At 53.0% G+C, this 18001-nt stretch overlaps 1 protein-coding gene across 1 annotated transcript in view; it reads right to left on the reverse strand.

Annotated features, from left to right (window-relative positions):
* Positions 1–5990: 5990 nt before the first annotated feature.
* LOC140192775 (NACHT, LRR and PYD domains-containing protein 3-like) overlaps positions 5991–18001 on the reverse strand; it is a 30347-nt gene continuing 18336 nt past the window's right edge. Inside the window, exons 6-9 of the mRNA XM_072250261.1 lie at positions 8679–10416; positions 8145–8231; positions 7822–7989; positions 5991–7675 (exon numbers count right to left, since the gene is read on the reverse strand). Of these exons, the coding sequence (XP_072106362.1) occupies positions 7588–7675; positions 7822–7989; positions 8145–8231; positions 8679–10416 (2081 nt within the window). The 3' untranslated portion in view covers positions 5991–7587. The remainder of the gene's footprint in view (positions 7676–7821; positions 7990–8144; positions 8232–8678; positions 10417–18001) is intronic.

The raw sequence follows: 18001 nt of genomic DNA on the forward strand, positions 1-18001 counted from the left end.
GGATGTCTTTCCTCAGATTAGGGGACCAAAACTGCACACAATACTCCAGGTGTGGTCTCACCAAGGCCTTGTACAACTGCAGTAGTACCTCCCTGCTCCTGTACTCGAATCCTCTTGCTATAAATGCCAGCATACCATTCGCCTTTTTCACCGCCTGCTGTACCTGCATGCCCACTTTCAATGACTGGTGTATAATGACACCCAGGTCTCGTTGCACCTCCCCTTTTCCTAATCGGCCACCATTCAGATAATAATCTATTTTCCTATTTTTGCCACCAAAGTGGATAACTTCACATTTATCCACATTAAATTGCATCTGCCAGGAATTTGCCCACTCACCCAACCTATCCAAGTCACCCTGCATCCTCTTAGCATCCTCCTCACAGCTAACACTGCCACCCAGCTTCGTGTCATCCGCAAACTTGGAGATGCTGCATTTAATTCCCCCATCCAAGTCATTAATATATATTGTAAAGAACTGGGGTCCCAGGACTGAGCCTTGCTGTACCCCACTAGTCACCGCCTGCCATTCTGAAAAGGTCCCGTTTATTCCCACTCTTTGCTTCCTGTCTGCCAGCATAATTGCTGAGTTCCAGCATAGAATCAAATCTGATACAGATATCGATTGGAGGCAGATCGTCAGAGGAGAGCGAATGATTGTGAGAATATTTTAACGATACTATAGTAAAAATGAGATCCCTTTCCTTTTTTTTTATTTTGTATAAAATGCCAATTGAATTCAAGGAAAAATTCTGAACTTCGAACTGTATTGTATATAGACAACTACATTTTCTGCTGCACAATGTTATTCAGATGAACATTGTTTGAAATGACCAGAGAATGAAAGAGTCGGGAATATTCACCATAAGGTAAATTCTCACAGGAGAAAACAGATAAAAAGCCGTCTCTCTTTATCATTATTATAACCCAATTCAGCGAAAGCCTCAGAGTGACATTTGAAAAGCGAATGAAGGATTGTTTTAAATCACGTGAATTATCACAGGAAAGGACAGAGGTGGAACAATTCAGATATTTGCTCACAAATTCAGGTAATGCGGAGATAGAGCTGCAGCGGGACGAATGCCAGTGGTGAACCGTGAGGAAAGGATCACGGATTCCCTGGACACCCGGGAGTTTTAGAATAGACAGTCGGTTCTGGGAGAAGTGGGAAGGCGGGATGTTCTGTTCGATGGCGTGGCAGGCACGTACGGAGCCGGGCGGTGCTGGGTGAGCGGTGACGTTGGCGGCTGGTTGATAGTCAGACCGGTTGTCTGAGAGAATAATGCACGTTTAGAAGTCAGATTGAATTCCGTTCCAGACACAAGGAGTTTGAAGCAACTTGACTCAAAACCCGATATTTTCGAGCGGACAATGGAGCGACTGAGAGGAAGCAACGCTTCCAGAGGTTAAACATCAGAACCTCGTTTATGAACTGATGTGAGCAACGATTGAACGGAGTTTACCGATTGGATCAATGGCCATTACACCCGCAGATTTACAAGAACCACAGTAAACAGAATCGTTGCAGAATTTGAACCTTTGGGGATTTCTTACCTGGAGTGTGCGGCAGTATCAATAATTTCAAATGGGTGATAAATATTAGAAAGCGGTTAAATATTGTTGTATAGTTGAGTTTTGGAGAGACACTCACCGGGAAGAACAACGATAGCGAGACAGGGGTAGTAAATCACTTGAATGACTTTTAATGCGTGCGTGATTCGAAGATCCAAGGTCATCCATTCATGCTTCGCAAAGATAAATTGAGCAGCCCAGAAGACATTGTCCCGAGTTTCTGCCACATTCCACGTTTCTGTTCCCGGACTCTGATCCATTACGGAACAAGCAAACCTTCCTTCCGTAGAGTGTGCTCTCTCTGTCCCGCTGTGTGGATCGGCGAGTCGCTGTGAGTGTCGGAGCGGCTGCTCAGTGAGAACTCAGTGATTCCGATGCTATTTAACAGGAGAGGGAAACTCCCTTGTGACGCCAAAACCCTCCGTGGAAATGACGATATTGGCATTTAATGAAATGACAGATGCAGTTAACCCTTTCTGCACAGCAGCTGCGTAGCAGGTGTGGAAGTGTTGTAAAATAATTTCGCGCAATGAAGTTTTATGTGTTCATAATTTGTTTATTAAAATATTCAGTAGAGTTAGCAAAAACTGAGTCAGAGTAAAATTCGAAGTTAAGGTTAGAATAAAATGTGCAGATTCTCTCATTAAGTTTCTTTAAATAAAACAGGTATTTGTTTCAAAAGCTTACTTTTCATATATTCTGAATGAAAAGCAGCGTGGCATAAGTATTTGGCTGAGAGAGTGAGAGGGAGAGAGAGATAGCGAGAGGGGGAGAGAGGGAGAGAGACACAGGCAGACAGACAAAGAGGGGGAGGAGAGAAAGAGAAAGGGAAAGAGTGAGAGAGACAGAGTGAAAGAGACAGACAGAATGAGAGAGAGAGAGAGGGAGAGAGAGAGAGAGAAACTGACAGAGGGAGGGAGAAAAGGACAGAGCCTGACAGAATGTTCTCCCATCTACAGAAGTTTTTGAGTGTTTTTTATCGACAGATCAAATCACTTCAAACTAAAAATGAAGTATAGTCGCTGTCTTGCCTTTATAGCTGCATTGATATGTTGGAACTAGGTTAGACCCTCAGAGATCCAGACACCCAGGGACTTGAAACAGCTCACTCTCTCCACTTCTGATCTCTCTATGAGGATCGGTATCTGATCCTTATTTTTACCGTTCCTGAAGTCCACAATCACCTCTTTCGTCTTACTGACGTTGAGGGCAAGGTTGTGGCTGAGACACCACTCCACTAGTTGGTATATCTCGTTCCTCTGCGCCCTCTCGTCTCCATATCATATTCTACCAACAATGGTTGTATCATCAGTGAATTTACAGATGAGCAATGCCTAGCCATACGGTCATGGGTGTACAGACAGTAGAGCAGTGGGCTAAGCCCCGGGATCTCCGGTCTCCTGAACCTGGTGGCCGGTCCGACGGTGGCGGGGATGCCGAACGCCGCCTTTACCGCCCCATCTCTCCGTCACCCCACTTTCAGGGAACCGTCTCCCAAAACCTGGTGTGTTCCGTCACCACTGTCACTCCCTCTCCGTCACCCAAAACCTGTCACCCCCTCTCCGTCTCCCCACTTTCAGGGAACTGTCTCCCAAAACCTGGTGTGTTCCGTGGAGAGAAAGCTACATTCCTGAGACAAGAGTTAACACAGATTTCTCTCCACTCCCCCCGACACTTGTAAACACATCTCCCTCTCCCACACTCCCCCTCTCTCCCCACCCAACGTGCTCCTTCCCTCTCCCCCGTCTCTACCCTATTCCCCAAACTTCCCCCCCTCAGTCTTACCGGCCATCTCTCCCTGTTCACTCCCCCCTCACTATCTCTTCCCCTCTCACCCCGCCCTCGAAACTGCCCCTCTTCTCTCTCACACTTTCAACTCTCCCACACTCTATCTCTCCTCTCTGCTCAACTTTGTCTTTCACCCCCTTTCCCCTTCTCCGTCTCTCACCCCCTCTCTCCCCTCTCCCTCTTTCACCCCTCTCTGTCCCTCACCCTTCTCGATTTCCCACCCTCTTTTACCTCGTTCACCCCTCTCTGTCCCTCATCCCTTTCCGTCTCTCCCCCCTCTGTTCTCCACCTTTCTCTCCCTCCCTGTCCGACCTCTCTCATCTCCTGACTCTCACGTTTCCCTCCCCCCCTCTCTACCCTCTGTCTCCCACCGCTCCCTCTCCTCCCTCTCTCTCTCCCCTGTCTGACTCTCCCTCTATCAACTATTCTCTGCCCCCTCTCCTCTTTCTCCCCATCTCTCTCCCACCCACCCCCTCTCTTCCTCACCCATCGCCCCCCAGTCTCTTCCTCCCCGTCTGGGTCTCCCACCTCCGCCTACCCCGCACTCCCACTCCCGACCCTACCCTCTCTTCTGTCTCTCTCTTCCCCGGACCAAGCCCCACCCTTTCTGTCTCTCTCACCCCATGTCTCCCTCTCTCCCTCTGGCAGAGGTCTGTGAGCGGGGTGACGGTGATTTTGCTGGTGAACTGCCTGGTCTCCCTGGTGATGTCCCTCCTCACGGCCATCGTCAACTGCGGGAACCTCGAGTGCTGCGCCGCACGGCCTCCGGTGGTGAGTGGGATCTTCCTGTGCACCGGGGGAGTGTGGGCGGCGGGGGATGGGACGTGGGTGGGAGAGATGGGGGGAGATGGAAAGAGGGTGGGGAGAGACGGCAGGGAGCAAGAGAAAGAGATGGGGGCAGAAAGGGAATGAAAGAGGTGGGGAGAGGAGGATAGGGTGGGGGAGAGAGGGGCGGAAGAGATTGAGGGAGAAGAGGGGACAGAGGGGACTGAGGGAGAGAGAGGTTGGGGGAAGAGATGCAGAGAGAAGAGGGGACGGAGGGAGAGAGAGGCTCAGGGAGTGGGCAGTGGATTCCGTCTCCTCTCCTCACCTTCTCTTTCTCCCCTCCCCTCCTCAATCTGATCCCTCCCTCTCCCCCACCCACAGAGAATGGTGGTGATCCACGCTAACCAGCCCGCACCGCCGGACCTCGCCTTCATCTTCTCCAGCGAACTGGCGCCCACCCCGGCCTCTGACGGGCCCCGGTGACGACACGTTCCCCGCTCCACGGGACAGCCCAAAGGATTCGGGCCGAGCGGCCTGAGAGAAAAATCAAGGCGGGATTTTGGAGATGGAGTTGGGGGGGGGCGTTGGTGGGTGACATTCCCGTGGTCACATTCCTCCCCGTGGGTACCCCCCAGTTCAAGCTCCCTTGTTACAAGTCGGTCTGTCCCACCCTCGCCATCCGGTCACTCCTGAAACACTCCGCTCTCTGTTCCCTCTATCACCGCCATCTCACCCTGGCTGGTGGCCATTTTGTGATGGCTGCTATTGATAACTGCTCTCCCAGCATCGTAGAAATAGTCACATCCTTTTCCTCATCTCCCACTCGCTTCCCTCCCTGTTTATTCAATCTCAACTCCTCATCCCTCCTCTTTCCCTCCCTCCTCGCTCTCCCAACTTTCCATTTAACCTTCTGCTGACAGCCATTTTGTGACAGGTTGTGACCCTCCCTCCCACTTCCTCCACCATGAAGTATGTCACTCCCTCACACTCACCATCTTGTCAACCCCTTTCCCATCCCATCACTCACAAACCCCTCCTCTCCCTCCCGTCGCTTTCCTCTCCCCACCACCTCGATGTTGTGCACTTTATGCTGGTTGGCTGCCATTTTACGATGCCAATTTTCGCCTCTCCTCATCGCCGCTTCTCTCTCTGTTACCGAGTGAGTCTCTCCCCTACTCACCCCGTCACTCCTGACACCCTCCCCTCTCTGTCCCCTTGTCCTTTCTCCCGCCATCCACCACATCCTGGGTGGTGAACATTTTCCGATGGGAAATTTCCCTTCCCTCCATCGTTGAGTGAGTATCTCCCCTCTCCCTCCGTTACGACACTCAACTCTCCGTCCATCAGCCCTGACCGCGTCCCGACCCCTCGCTCCCCCTCGCTCCCCCTTTCCCCTGTCCGCACCCCCCTCTTCTTGCAGCTCGTCTTATTTGCGAAGGATCGTAACCACCCACCCTTCCTGCACTATTGAGTAAGTCACTCCCTATACACTCCCCATCCTGTTCCTGCCCACCCTGTCCTATCAGACCCCTCTCTCCTAGTCCTGTAACTTCCCCTCTCTTCCCGTCCCATCAGTTTCCCTCCCTCCCCGTCCCATCAGTTTCCCTCCTTCCTGGTCACACCACTCCCGCTCCCTTCCTGTCGTTTCACTCCTCTTCACCCCGTCTCAAACCACCAGTTTGTGACAGGAACTTTTGCCCCTTTTCGTCCCCTACTGAGTCAGTGACTTCGCCACGGTCACCGTCTCATCAGTCCACTCCTCGTCCCATCACTCCTCTTCCTCCCAAACCCCTCACCCCTCTCCCCAAAATCCACATGTATATGTGTATGTGTGAATATCTGAGATATATACATTAGTTTATTTAATGAGAAAATTATTAGAATTCAAACATACATGCAATACCCAAGACGATATAAAACACAAATTAAAATACTGTTATTACAATCAATAACACACTCGATCCCGGGATTGTATCCACGGGCACCGTATGTTCCTTCGCCATAGATTCTGTGTGCGACAGTGGCCATTGTAAGTCAGTGTCTCACTCCATCCCTGGCGGCCACATTAACCAAGGAACACACACAAAAATGCTGGTGAACACAGCAGGCCAGGCAGCATCTCTAGGAAGAGGTACAGTCGACGTTTCGGGCCAAGATGCTTCATCAGGACTAACTGAAAGAAGAGATAGTCAGAGATTTGAAAGTGGGAGGGGGAAGGGGAGATCTGAAATGACAGGAGACGACAGGAGGGGTAGGGATGGGGCCAAGAGCTGGACAGGTGATTGGCAAAAGGTATACAGAGATGGAGGAGGGGGAGGGTCATGCGACAGGAGGCCTAGGGAGAAAGAAAGGGGGAAGTGAAACCCACTATAGTGAGAGGCACAGAGGGAGAATAAAGGGAGAGAAAAAAATGGGGAAAAATAATAATGATAATAAATAATAAATAAGGGATGGGGTACGAGGGGGAGGTGGGGCACGTGTGAGTGAGGCGAGGGACAGAAGGAATATACAGATCAATAGTGGCTGAGAGGATAGTGCAGGAGGGAGGGCTTCAGGGTTTTAGATAATTGGGCTTTGTTCCAGGGAAGGTGGGATCTGTTCCGACGGGACGGTTTACACCTGAACTGGAGGGGTACTAACATTCTTGCAGGAAAGTTTGCTAGGGCTGCTTGGGGGGGTTTAAACTAAATCTGCAGGGGGCAGGGATCCAGAATGTGAGAGAGGATAGCGAGATGAAGTATAAAGGACAGGTGGGGACTACACGGTTCCGGAATGCGAAGTGTGAAGTAGAGAAAGGTGAGGCGGAACGAGTGATAAGGAGGATACATGTGCAGAGGGATGGTCTGACGGAGCATGGAGTTAAATGTGTGAGCTGCTGACGTGCGGGAATAAATAAGCTGCTCCCGACTCAATCACAGTCACACAGAACTAACTGACCGGCGACAACGGGTGACCGGTTGAATAATCAGTCCCGTTTCTCACCGTCACTCTGCATCGGGGAACCGATGATTACAAAATCACACTTCAGGGCTGTGTCCGGGATCGCTACAGATCCAAGGTCACTGCCGAGGTCTTTGTCAATTTAACATCATTATATCAGCCAGACTGCCGAATGCACCGTCCTCAGCAAAGGGAGCAAAAGGATTCTCTCCCGGGTTAATCCCACCCCGGGACACCGGTGTCCCAGACTGAGCCCCGGCCCCCGGGCTCTTCCTGTCTGTGTAATTACCCGGGTCTCACGTGGGGGGGGGGTCTCAAACCCGCACATCCGGCGGAAGCAGCGCCGCAAAGATCGACGCAAAGCGCGAGCACGGAACTGGCTCCGTTAGAACGGTTGGGAATTAAACCTGGCGCGCGGACATTAAAGGTAAGGGGAAGGTGGGGGGGGGGTTAAAGGGGAGGGCGGGGAATCGGCCAAACTGTCGGCATCCCGCGGGCGGGGATGTTCACACATTCAGATGTTCACACGGACACGGTCAGTCCGGGTCTGGGTTCCTGCAGAGATCTCAGTTCCTTCTTCCCGGTCCCACTGAACCGATTGTACCACAGCCTGAAACAGATGGGAGAATAAAGATGAAATAAACAGATCACACAACAGTGTCAGTAACAGGGGACAACACTCACAGACAAATATCACCAGAAAACCCGCGGATCCGCTGATATTTTATCACATTGAACATTAACACAAACACTCACCAGATCCACTCCAGACTCGGGAGGGTCAGTATGAGGCGGCGGAGAGCGGGGACAGATCGGTCTGTCAGCGAGTTGTAACCCAGGTCCAGCTCCGTCAGTGATGGGTTTGTATTGAGAGCGGAGACGAGATCCTCGACACCAGAATCTGTGAGACCGACATTGTCCAGCCTGGAGATGAGAGAGAGTGAGGGTGAAGGACACAGAGAGACTGGAGACGGTACAAATCCCCAGTGTTTATCAGCAACACAATTACTGATCACATTAATGTTCAGTGTCAGACACCCAGTGACTGTAAACACAATCTCCCACAGTCTGGTACTTACCACAGTTTCTGTATTTTACACTCCGGGTTCCTCAGAGCCGCACACACCAGTTTCACTCCTGAATCTCCCAGGTCATTCCGCCCGAGTCTAAACACAAACAGACAAATTGATGAACAAAGTGATTCAACCCGAGGGTCTGAGGGAATTTCTCTCACTCGGATATTTCAGGAAACATTAAACCCTTCAGTAAATCACTGATCGGAGTTCCCATCACTGTCAATGTCCCTCACTGCCCAGCTCCAGGGTATTCACCGAATGTCAGTAATTTAGTCTGTCGATGTGACCCTGTAAACTCCACATATCCTGTTTCATTCCCCGATGGTCAGAAACGTGTTCCTGACCTGAGAGGGTCGGGAGGGGCAGGGATGAAGGAGGAACGGGGATGGGGAAGAGAGATCCCACAGGACGAAGGGTGATGGCATTTGTCACAATTCTTCACAATCGTATTTATCACACTTTTACCCAAATCCCTTTACATTGAAACAACACAATGGGACAGTTTCACAGTTCAGAGTGAGAGATAAATCAAGTTACCCCAACTCCCGGCACTTGTACAGCCCGGGTCCCAGCCGCTGGATTCCTTCACACTGAATGTGGCAGCGCTCCAGGTTGAGGTGTTTTATTGTATCACAGAGTCCGATGACATGAGACAGGACCGCGCAGTCAATCGGGGTCAGTGTCATTCCAGTGAATGAAAGTGTTTCCACAGATCCCAGTGCGGCCTGAGCCAGTCCACGATTCTGAGACTCAAACAGGTAGTGCAATGTGTTCAGGAGGCTCCTTTTACCAGCTTCACTCTTCGTGTTTCCACTCTGGCGTTTAACCTCCTCCTTCACCCAGTCAATCACCCGGCAGGTTGTTTGATGAGGAAATGGACCCAGAAACTCCTCCAGGCCCCGAGCTGTCATTGGGTTGGAGAGACCAGCAACAAAACGGAGAAATACCTCAAATCGACCGTCTGTCGTGTTGTGGGCTTCAGTGAGGAATCTCAGAATATCCCCGGGATGTGGATTTAGGAATTGCGTGACTGCAGCTACAAACTCTTGGATGGTGAGGTGTGGGAATGTGTACACCACGCTCCGGGCAGAATCCTCTCTCTCCAAAAGCTCCATCAGGAACCCGGACAGGAACTGGGAAGGCTGCAGATTGTATTTGATCAAATCTCCATCTGTGAACACAATCTTCCTCTCGGACACTCCTCTGAAGGCCATCTGACCAACCCTGAGAAACACATCACGGGGGTTCTCAATCTCACGGCCGTGGTTTTTCAGGATGTTGTAAATATAGTAGGAGTACAGTTGGGTGATGGTCTTGGGAACTCGCTGCGGGTCCCTGACTCTTTGTGTGAAGAAGGGGCCCAGTGCCAGAGCGAGGATCCAGCAGTAGGAGGGGTTGTAGCTCATGGTGTACAGGATCTCGTTCTCCTTCACGTGTTTGAAAACAGCTTCTGCCACTGTCTGATCTTCAAAATGCCTGATGAAATATTCCTTCCGTTCCTCACCAACAAATCCCAGGATTTCAGCCCAGACACTGATCTTCGCCTTTTCCAGTAAATGTAAGGCGGTGGGGCGGGTTGTCACCAGCACTGAACACCCTGGGAGCAGCTTGTGCTGGATTAAACTGTACACAATGTCAGACACCTTGCACTTGAATTCAGGATCTGTGCATGTGGACCGAGGTTCTGTGTCTCTCTGACTGTCAGCAAAATCAATTTTGTCATTGAATTCATCCAAACCATCAAATATAAACAGCAATCCCTCTGGGTTCTTCCAGACCTCTCTCAGGATATTCCCAAAGTAAGGATACTGATCCAGAATCAGTTCCTTCAGGTTTATTCTGCAGTTAATGGAGTTTAAATCCCGGAATTTGAAACTGAAGACAAACTGGAATTGTTGGTATATTTTCCCTGTGGCCCAGTCATAAACAATCTTTTGTACCAGTGTTGTTTTCCCGATCCCCGGGACTCCGGCCACTGCTGCTGAACTCCCAGATTTGGATTTACTCCAGGAAAAGCTGCTCTGGAACAGCTGATCAGTCAGGATTTTTTCCAGCTCTCTGCGGAGATGTTTTTCTCTCCACTCCTCGTGGTCTCTGCCTCTTGCCAGCAGCTCATGTTCCACCAGTCTCCGATCTCGAACAGTAGAAATGACCGTGAGCTCAGCGTATCGATCAACCAGCTGGAAAACCTTCACCTTCTCCCTCATCAGGATCGTGTTCACTCTCAGGGTTTCAGTTTGTGCCCGCAGAGTCTCCTTGTGTTTCTGCTGAACATCTTCCATGGGAACAGACAGTGAACAAACTGTTACATGCCTCAACTCAGAACTCAGTATTTAAATACACAAGAGTTAGCTCAAAGCTATTGCATTAATTGGGGTCTCACAGTGTGTCAGGAACCTTTTGGGGCCTGTGGGGTCTCACAGTGTGTCAGGTCCCTCTCAGGGGTGTGTGGGGTCTTACAGTGTGTCAGGACACTGTTAGGGGTGTGTGGGGTTGTACAGTGTGTCAAGAGCCTGTCAGGGGTGTGGGGGGTCTCACAGTGTGTCAGGACCCTCTCAGGGTTGTTTGAGGAATCATAGTGTGTCAGGACCCACAGTGTGTCAGTGTTTCACCATGCGTCGGGACACTGTCAGGGGTGTGTGCGGTCTCACAGTGTGTCAGGACCCTGTCAGGGGTGTGTGGGGTCTCACAGTCTGTCAGGACGCTGTCACGGGATTCTGGGGTTTTGCAGTGTGTCAGGACCCTGTTACTGGTTTGCGAGGTTTCACAGTGTGTCAGGACCCTTTTCCGGGGGTGGGGGGTCTCAGAGTGTGTCAGGACCCTGCCAGGGTTGTGTGGGGTCTCGGAGTGTGTCAGGCCCCTGTCAGGGGTGTGTGGTCTCACAGTGTGTCAGGACCCCTCTGGGGTGTGTGGGGTCTCACAGTGTTTCTGAACCCTGTCACGGGTGTGTGGGGTCTCACAGTGTGTCAGGTCCCTGTCAGGGGTGTGTGGGGTTTCACTGTGTGTCAGGGCACTGTGAGTGGTTTGTGCGGTTTCACAGTGTGTCAGGATCTTGTGGTGGTTGTGGGGGGTCTCACAGTGTGTCAGGATGCTGTTGTGGGGGATCTAACAGTGAGTCAGAACCCTCTCAGGTGTGTATGGGATCGCAATGTGTGTCAGGACCCTGTCAGGGCTGTGTGGCGTCTCACAGTGCGTCAGGTCACTGTCAGGGGTGTGTTGGATCTCACAGTGTGTCAGGACCATTTTGGGGTGTGTCGGGTCTCACAGTGCGTCAGGAGCCCTTTCAGGTGTGTATGGGGTCTCACAGTGTGTCAGGTCCCTGTCAGGAGTGTGTGGGGTCTCACAGTGTGACAGGACACTGTCTGTCAGTTGTGTGTGGGGTCTCACAGCGTGTTTGAACCATACCAGGGGTGTGTGGGTTCTCACAGTCTGTCAGGACGCTGTCACGGGTTTGTGGGGTTTCACTGTGTGTCAGGACCCAGTGATTTGTTTGGGGGTCTCACAGTGTGTTGGGAACCTTTTCTGGGGGTGGGGGGGAATCTCACAGTGTGTCAGGATCCTTTTGGGGTGTGTGGGGTCTTACAGTGCTTCTGAACCCTGTCAGGGGTGTGTGGGATCTCACCGTGTGTCAGGACCCTCTCAGGGGTGTGTGGGGTCTTACAGTGTGTCTGGACCCTGCCAGGGGTGTGTGAGGTCTCACAGTTTGTCTGGACACTGTCGGGGAGGGTGGGGCGGTCTCACAGTGTATCATGACCGTCTCAGATGTGTGTGGGATTTCAATGTGTGTCCGGACCCTGTCATGCGTGTGGCGTCTCACAGTGTGTCCGGACCCTGTCAGGGGTGTGTGGTGTCTCACAGTGCATCAGGATCTTGTTAGGGGTGTGTTAGGACTCACAGTGTGTCATCACCCTCTCGGGGGTGTGTTAGGACTCACAGTGTGCCAGGACCCTGTCAGGGTTATGTGGGGTTTCACAGTGTGTCAGGACACTGAGAGTGGTTTGTGGGGTCTCATACTGTGTCAGAACCCTCTCAGATGTGTGTGGGATCGCAATGTGTGTCAGGACCCTGTCAGGGGTGTGTGGCATCTCACAGTCTGTCAGGACGCTATCCAGGGTGTGTGTGGTCTCACAGTCTGTCAGGACCCTGTCAGGTGAGTGTGGAGTCTCACAGTGCGTCAGGTCCCTGTCAGGGGTGTGTGTGGTCTCAGTGTGTCAGGAACGTGTCAATAGTGTGTGGGGTCTCACAGAGTGTTAGGACCCTGTTAGGGGTGTGTGGGGTCTCATAGTGTGTCAGGACTCTGTCTGTCAGTTGTGTGTGTGGTCTTAAAGTGTGTCAGGTCCCTGTCAGTGGTGTGTGAGGTCTCACAGTGTGTCAGGACCCTGTCGGGTTGTGTGAGGTCTCACAGTGTGTCAGGGCCCTCTCAGGCGTGTGTGGCATCTCACAGCGTTTCCTGAGCCTGTCAGGGGTGTGTGCGGTCTCACAGTGTGACAGGACCCTGTCATGGGGGTGTGGGGTCTTACAGTTTGACTGGACAGTGCCAGGGGTGTGTGGGGTTTCACAGTATGTCAGGACCCTGTCAGGGGTGTGTGGGGTCTCACAGTGTGTCAGGACCCTGCCAGGGGTGTGTGGGGTCTCACAGTGTGTCAGGATCCTGTCAGGGGTGTGTGGGGTCGCACAGTGTGTCAGGTCACTGCCAGGTGTGTGCAGTGTCTCACAGTGTGTCAGGACCCTGCCAGGGGTGTGTGGGGTCTCACAGTGTGTCAGGATCCTGTCAGGGGTGTGCAGTGTCTCACAGTGTGTCAGGTCACTGCCAGGTGTGTGCAGTGTCTCACAGTGTGTCAGGATCCTGTCAGGGGTGTGTGGGGTCGCACAGTGTGTCAGGACCCTGTCAGGGGTGTGTGGGGTCGCACAGTGTGTCAGGTCACTGCCAGGTGTGTGCAGTGTCTCACAGTGTGTCAGGACCCTGCCAGGGGTGTGTGGGGTCTCACAGTGTGTCAGGATCCTGTCAGGGGTGTGCAGTGTCTCACAGTGTGTCAGGACCCTGCCAGGGGTGTGTGGGGTCTCACAGTGTGTCAGGATCCTGTCAGGGGTGTGTGGGGTCGCACAGTGTGTCAGGTCACTGCCAGGTGTGTGCAGTGTCTCACAGTGTGTCAGGTCCTTGTCAGAGGGGTGTGGGGTCTCACAGTGTGTCAGGACCCTGCCAGGGTTGTGTGGTGTTTCACAGTGTGTCTGAACACTGTGAGTGGTTTGTGGGGTCTCACAGTGTGCCAGAACCCTCTCAGATGTGTGTGGGGTCTCACAGTGTGTCAGCACCCTGTCAGGTGTGTGTGGGGTCTCACAGTGTGTCAGAACCATGTCGGGGGGTGTGGTGTGTCACAGTGTGTCAGAACCCTCTCAGGGTTGTTTGAGGTATCACAGTGTGTCAGGACCCACAGTGTGTCAGTGTCTCACCGTGCGTCAGGACACTGTCAGTGGTGTGTGGGGTCTCACAGTGTGTCAGCACCCTGTCAGGGGTGTGTGTGGTCTCACAGTGTGTCAGAACCATGTCAGGGGGTGTGGTGTGTCACAGTGTGTCAGAACCCTCTCAGGGTTGTTTGAGGTATCACAGTGTGTCAGGACCCACAGTGTGTCAGTGTCTCACCGTGCGTCAGGACACTGTCAGGGGTGTGTGGGGTCTCACCGTCTGTCTGGACGCTGTCACGGGTTTGTGGTGTTTCACAGTGTGTCAGGACCCTGTGACTTGTTTGGGGGTCTCACAGTGTGTCAGGACCCTTTTCCGGGGGTGGGAGGAATCTCACGGTGCGTCAGGATCCTTTTGGGGTGTGTGGGGTCTCTCCGTGTGTCAGGACCCTCTCGGGTGCGTGGGGTCTCACAGTATGTCAGGTCGCTGTCAGGGGTGTGTGGGGTCTCAGTGCGTCAGGACCCTGCCTGGGTTGTGTGGGGTCTCACAGTTTGTCTGGACCCTGCCAGGTGTGCGTGGGGTCTCAGAGTGTGTCTGGACACTGTCAGGGGGGGTCTCACAGTGTGTCAGGATCCTCTCAGGTGTGCGTGGGATCTCAATGTGTGTCAGGTCCCTATCAGTTGTGTGTGGCGTCTCACAGTGTGTCAGCTCGCTGTCAGGGGTGTGTGTGGTCTGACAGTGTGTCAGGACCCTGACAGGGTTGTTTGAGGTCTCACAGTGTGTCAGGACCCTGTCGGGAGTGTCTGAGGTTTCACAGTTTGTCAGGACCCTGTCAGGGATGTGTGGGGTCTCACAGTGTGTCAGATAACTGTCAGGGGTGGTCTCACTGTGTCAGGAGCCTCTCAGATGTGTGTGGGATCTCAATCTGTGTCAGGACCCTCTCACGTGTGTGTGGCGTCTCACAATGTGTCAGGTTGCTGTCAGGTGTGTGTGTGGTCTCACAGTGTGTCAGGAATTTGTCAGGGGTGTGTGGTGTCTCACAGTTTGCCAGGTCCCTGCCAGGAGTGTGTGGGGTCTCAAAGGGTGTCAGGGCCCTGTCAGTGGTGTGTGGGGTCTCAAACTGTGACAGGCCCCTGGCAGGGTTGTGTGGGGTTTCACTGTGTGTCTGGATACTGTGCGTGGTTCGTGGGGTTTCACAGTATGTCAGGATCTGGTTGTGGGTGTGGGTGGTCTCACAGTGGGTCAGGACACTGTTGCGGGGGGTCTCACAGTGTGTCAGAACCCTCTCAGATGTATGTGGGATCGCAATGTGTGTCTGAGCCCTGTCAGGGGTGTGTGGCGTTTCATAGTGCGTCAGGTCGCTGCCGGGGTGTGTGGTGTCTCACTGTGTGTCAGGTCCCTGTCAGGGGTGTGTGGGGTCTCACAGTGTGTCAGGACCCTGTCAGGGGTGTGTGGGGTCTCACAGTGTGTCAGGACCCTGTCAGGGGTGTGTGGGGTCTCACAGTGTGTCAGGAACCTGTGAGGGGTGTGTGCAGTCTCACAGTGTGTCAGGACCCGTTTGGGCTGTGTGGGGTCTCACAGTGTGACAGGACCCTATCCAGGGTGTGTGGGGTCTCACAGTGTGTCCCAACTCTGTCAGGTGTGTGCGGCGTCTCACAGTATGTCAGGTCCCTGTCAGGGGTGTGTGGGGTCTCACAGTATGTCAGGACCCTGTCAGGGGTGTGTGGGGTCTCACACTGTGTCAGGTCCCTGTCAGGGGTGTGTGGGGTCTCACAGTGTGTCAGGGTCCTCTTAGGGGTGTGTGGGGTCTCACAGTATGTCAGGACTATGTCAGGGGTGTGTGGGGTCTCACAGTATGTCAGGACCCTGGCAGGGGTGTGTGGGGTCTCACAGTGTGTCAGGGTCCTGTCAGGGGTGTGTGGGGTCTCACAGTATGTCAGGACCCTGTCAGGGGTGTGTGGGGTCTCACACTGTGTCAGGTCCCTGTCAGGGGTGTGTGGGGTCTCACAGTGTGTCAGGGTCCTGTAAGGGGTGTGTGGGGTCTCACAGAGTGTCATCAGTGTGAAAGTAAGCATGCAAGTACAGCAGGCAGTGAAGAAAGCTAATGGCATGCTGGCCTTCATAACAAGGGGAATTGAGTATTAGAGCAAAGAGGTCCTTCTGCAGTTGTACAGGGCCCTGGTGAGACCACACCTGGAGTACTGTGTGCAGTTTTGGTCTCCAAATTTGAGTAAGAACATTCTTGCTATTGAGGGAGTGCAGCGTAGGTTCACAAGGTTAATTCCCGGGATGACGGGACTGTCATATGTCGAAAGATTGGAGTGACTGGGTTGTATACTCTGGAATTTAGAAGCCTGAGAGGGGATCTAATTGAAACATCTATAATTATTAAGGGATTGGACATGCTGGAGGCAGGAAACATGTTCCTGCTGATGGGTGAGTCCAGAACCAGAGGCCACAGTTTAAGAATAAGGAACAGGCCATTTAGAATGGAATTGAATAAAACTTTTTCACCCAGAGAGTGGTGGATATATTGAATGCTCTGCACCGGAAGGCTGTGGAGGCAAAGTCTCTGGATGCTTTTTAGAAAGAGATGGATAGAGCTCTTAAAGATAGTGGAATCAAAGGTTATGGGGATAAGGCAGGAACTGGATACTGATTGTGGATGATCAGTCATGATCACAGTGAATGGCGGTTCAGGCTCAAAGGGTCGAATGGCCTACTCCTGCACCTAATGTCTCTTGTCTATTTTCTATAGGACCCTGTCCGGGGTATGTGGGGTCTCACAGTGTGTCAGGACCCTGTCAGGGTGTGTAGGGTCTCGCTGTGTGTCAGGGCCCTGTCAGGGGTGTGTAGGGTCTCACAGTGTGTCAGGTCCCCGTCAGAGGTGTGTGGGGTCTGACAATGTGTCAGGGCCCTGTCAAGGGTGCGTGGGGTCTCACAGTGTGTCAGGACCGTGCCAGGGGTGTGTGGGGTCTCACAGTGTATCAGGACCCTTTCATGTGTGTGTGGTGTCGCGTGGTGTGTCACGATCCTGTCAGGGTTGTGTGGGGTCTCACAGTGTGTCAGGACTGTGTCAGGGTTGTGTGGGGTCTCACAGTTTTCAGGAGCCTGTCAGGGGTGGGAGGGGTCTCACAGTGTGTCAGGAGCTGTGCCAGGGTGTGTGGGGTCTCACTGGTTGTCTGGACACTGATGTGTGTGGGATCACAATGTGTGTCAGGACCCTGTCAGGGTTATGTGGCGTCTCACAGTGCGTCATGTCCCTGTCAGGGGTGTGTGGCGTCTGACAGTGCGTCATGTCCCTTCTGGGGTGTGTGGGGCCTCACAGCGTTTCTGAACCCTGTCAGGGGTGTGTGCGGTCTCACAGTGTGTCAGGACCTTTTTGGGGCCTGTGGGGTCTCACAGTGTGTCAGGACCCTTTTGGGGTGTGTGGCGTCTCACAGTGTGTCAGGACCCCTCTGGGGTGAGTGGGGTCCCACAGTGTTTCTGAACCTTGTCAGGCGTGTGTGCCGTCTCATAATGTGTCAGGACCCTTTTGGGGCCTTTGGGTCTCACAGTGTGTCAGGACCATGTCAAGAGTGTGTGGGGTCCCACAGTGTGTCCGGACACTGTGAGGGGTGCGTGGAATCTCACAGTGTGTCAGGTCCCCGTCAGAGGTGTGTGGGGTCTGACAATGTGTCGGGGCCCTGTCAGGGGTATGTGGGATCTCAGTGTGTCAGGACCCTGCCTGGGTTGTGTGGGGTCTCACAGTGCGTCATGTCCCTGTCAGGGGTGTGTGGGGTCTCACAGAGTGTCAGGACCCTTCTGGGGTGTGTGGGGTCTCACATCGTTTCTGAGCCCTGTCAGGGGACTGTGGGGTCTCACAGTGTGTCAGGACCCTCTCAGGAGTCTGTTGGATCTCACAGTCTGTCAGGAACATATCCAGGGTGTGTGGGTCTCACAGTGTGTCAGGAACCTATCTGTCAGTTGTGTGTGTGGTCTCACAATGTGTCAGGACCGTGCCAGGAATGTGTGGGGTCTCACAGTGCGTCATGTCCCTGTCAGGGATGTGTGGCATCTCACAGTGCGTCAGGACCCTGTCAGGTGTGTGTGGCATCCACAATGTGTCAGGACCCTCTGGGGTGTGTGGGGTCCCACAGTGTTTCTTAACCCTGTCAGGCATGTGTGCTGTCTCACAATGTGTCATGACCCTATCCTGGGTGTGTGGGGTCTCACAATGTGTCAGGAACCTTTTGGGGTGTGTGGGGTCTCACAGTGTCTCAGGACCCTGTCAGGGGTGTATGGGGTCTCATAGTGCGTCAGGACCCTGCCAGGGGTATGTGGGATTGCAGTGTGTGTCAGGACCCTGTCAGGTGTGTGTGGAGTCTCACAGTGTGTCAGTGTCCTGTCAGGTGTGTGTGGGGCGTCACAGCTTGTCCTGACCCTGTCAGGGGTGTGTGGGGTCTCACAGTGTGTCAGT

The sequence above is a fragment of the Mobula birostris genome, unplaced genomic scaffold (genome assembly GCF_030028105.1).
Source record: "Mobula birostris isolate sMobBir1 unplaced genomic scaffold, sMobBir1.hap1 scaffold_2594, whole genome shotgun sequence".
Lineage (NCBI taxonomy): Eukaryota > Metazoa > Chordata > Chondrichthyes > Myliobatiformes > Myliobatidae > Mobula > Mobula birostris.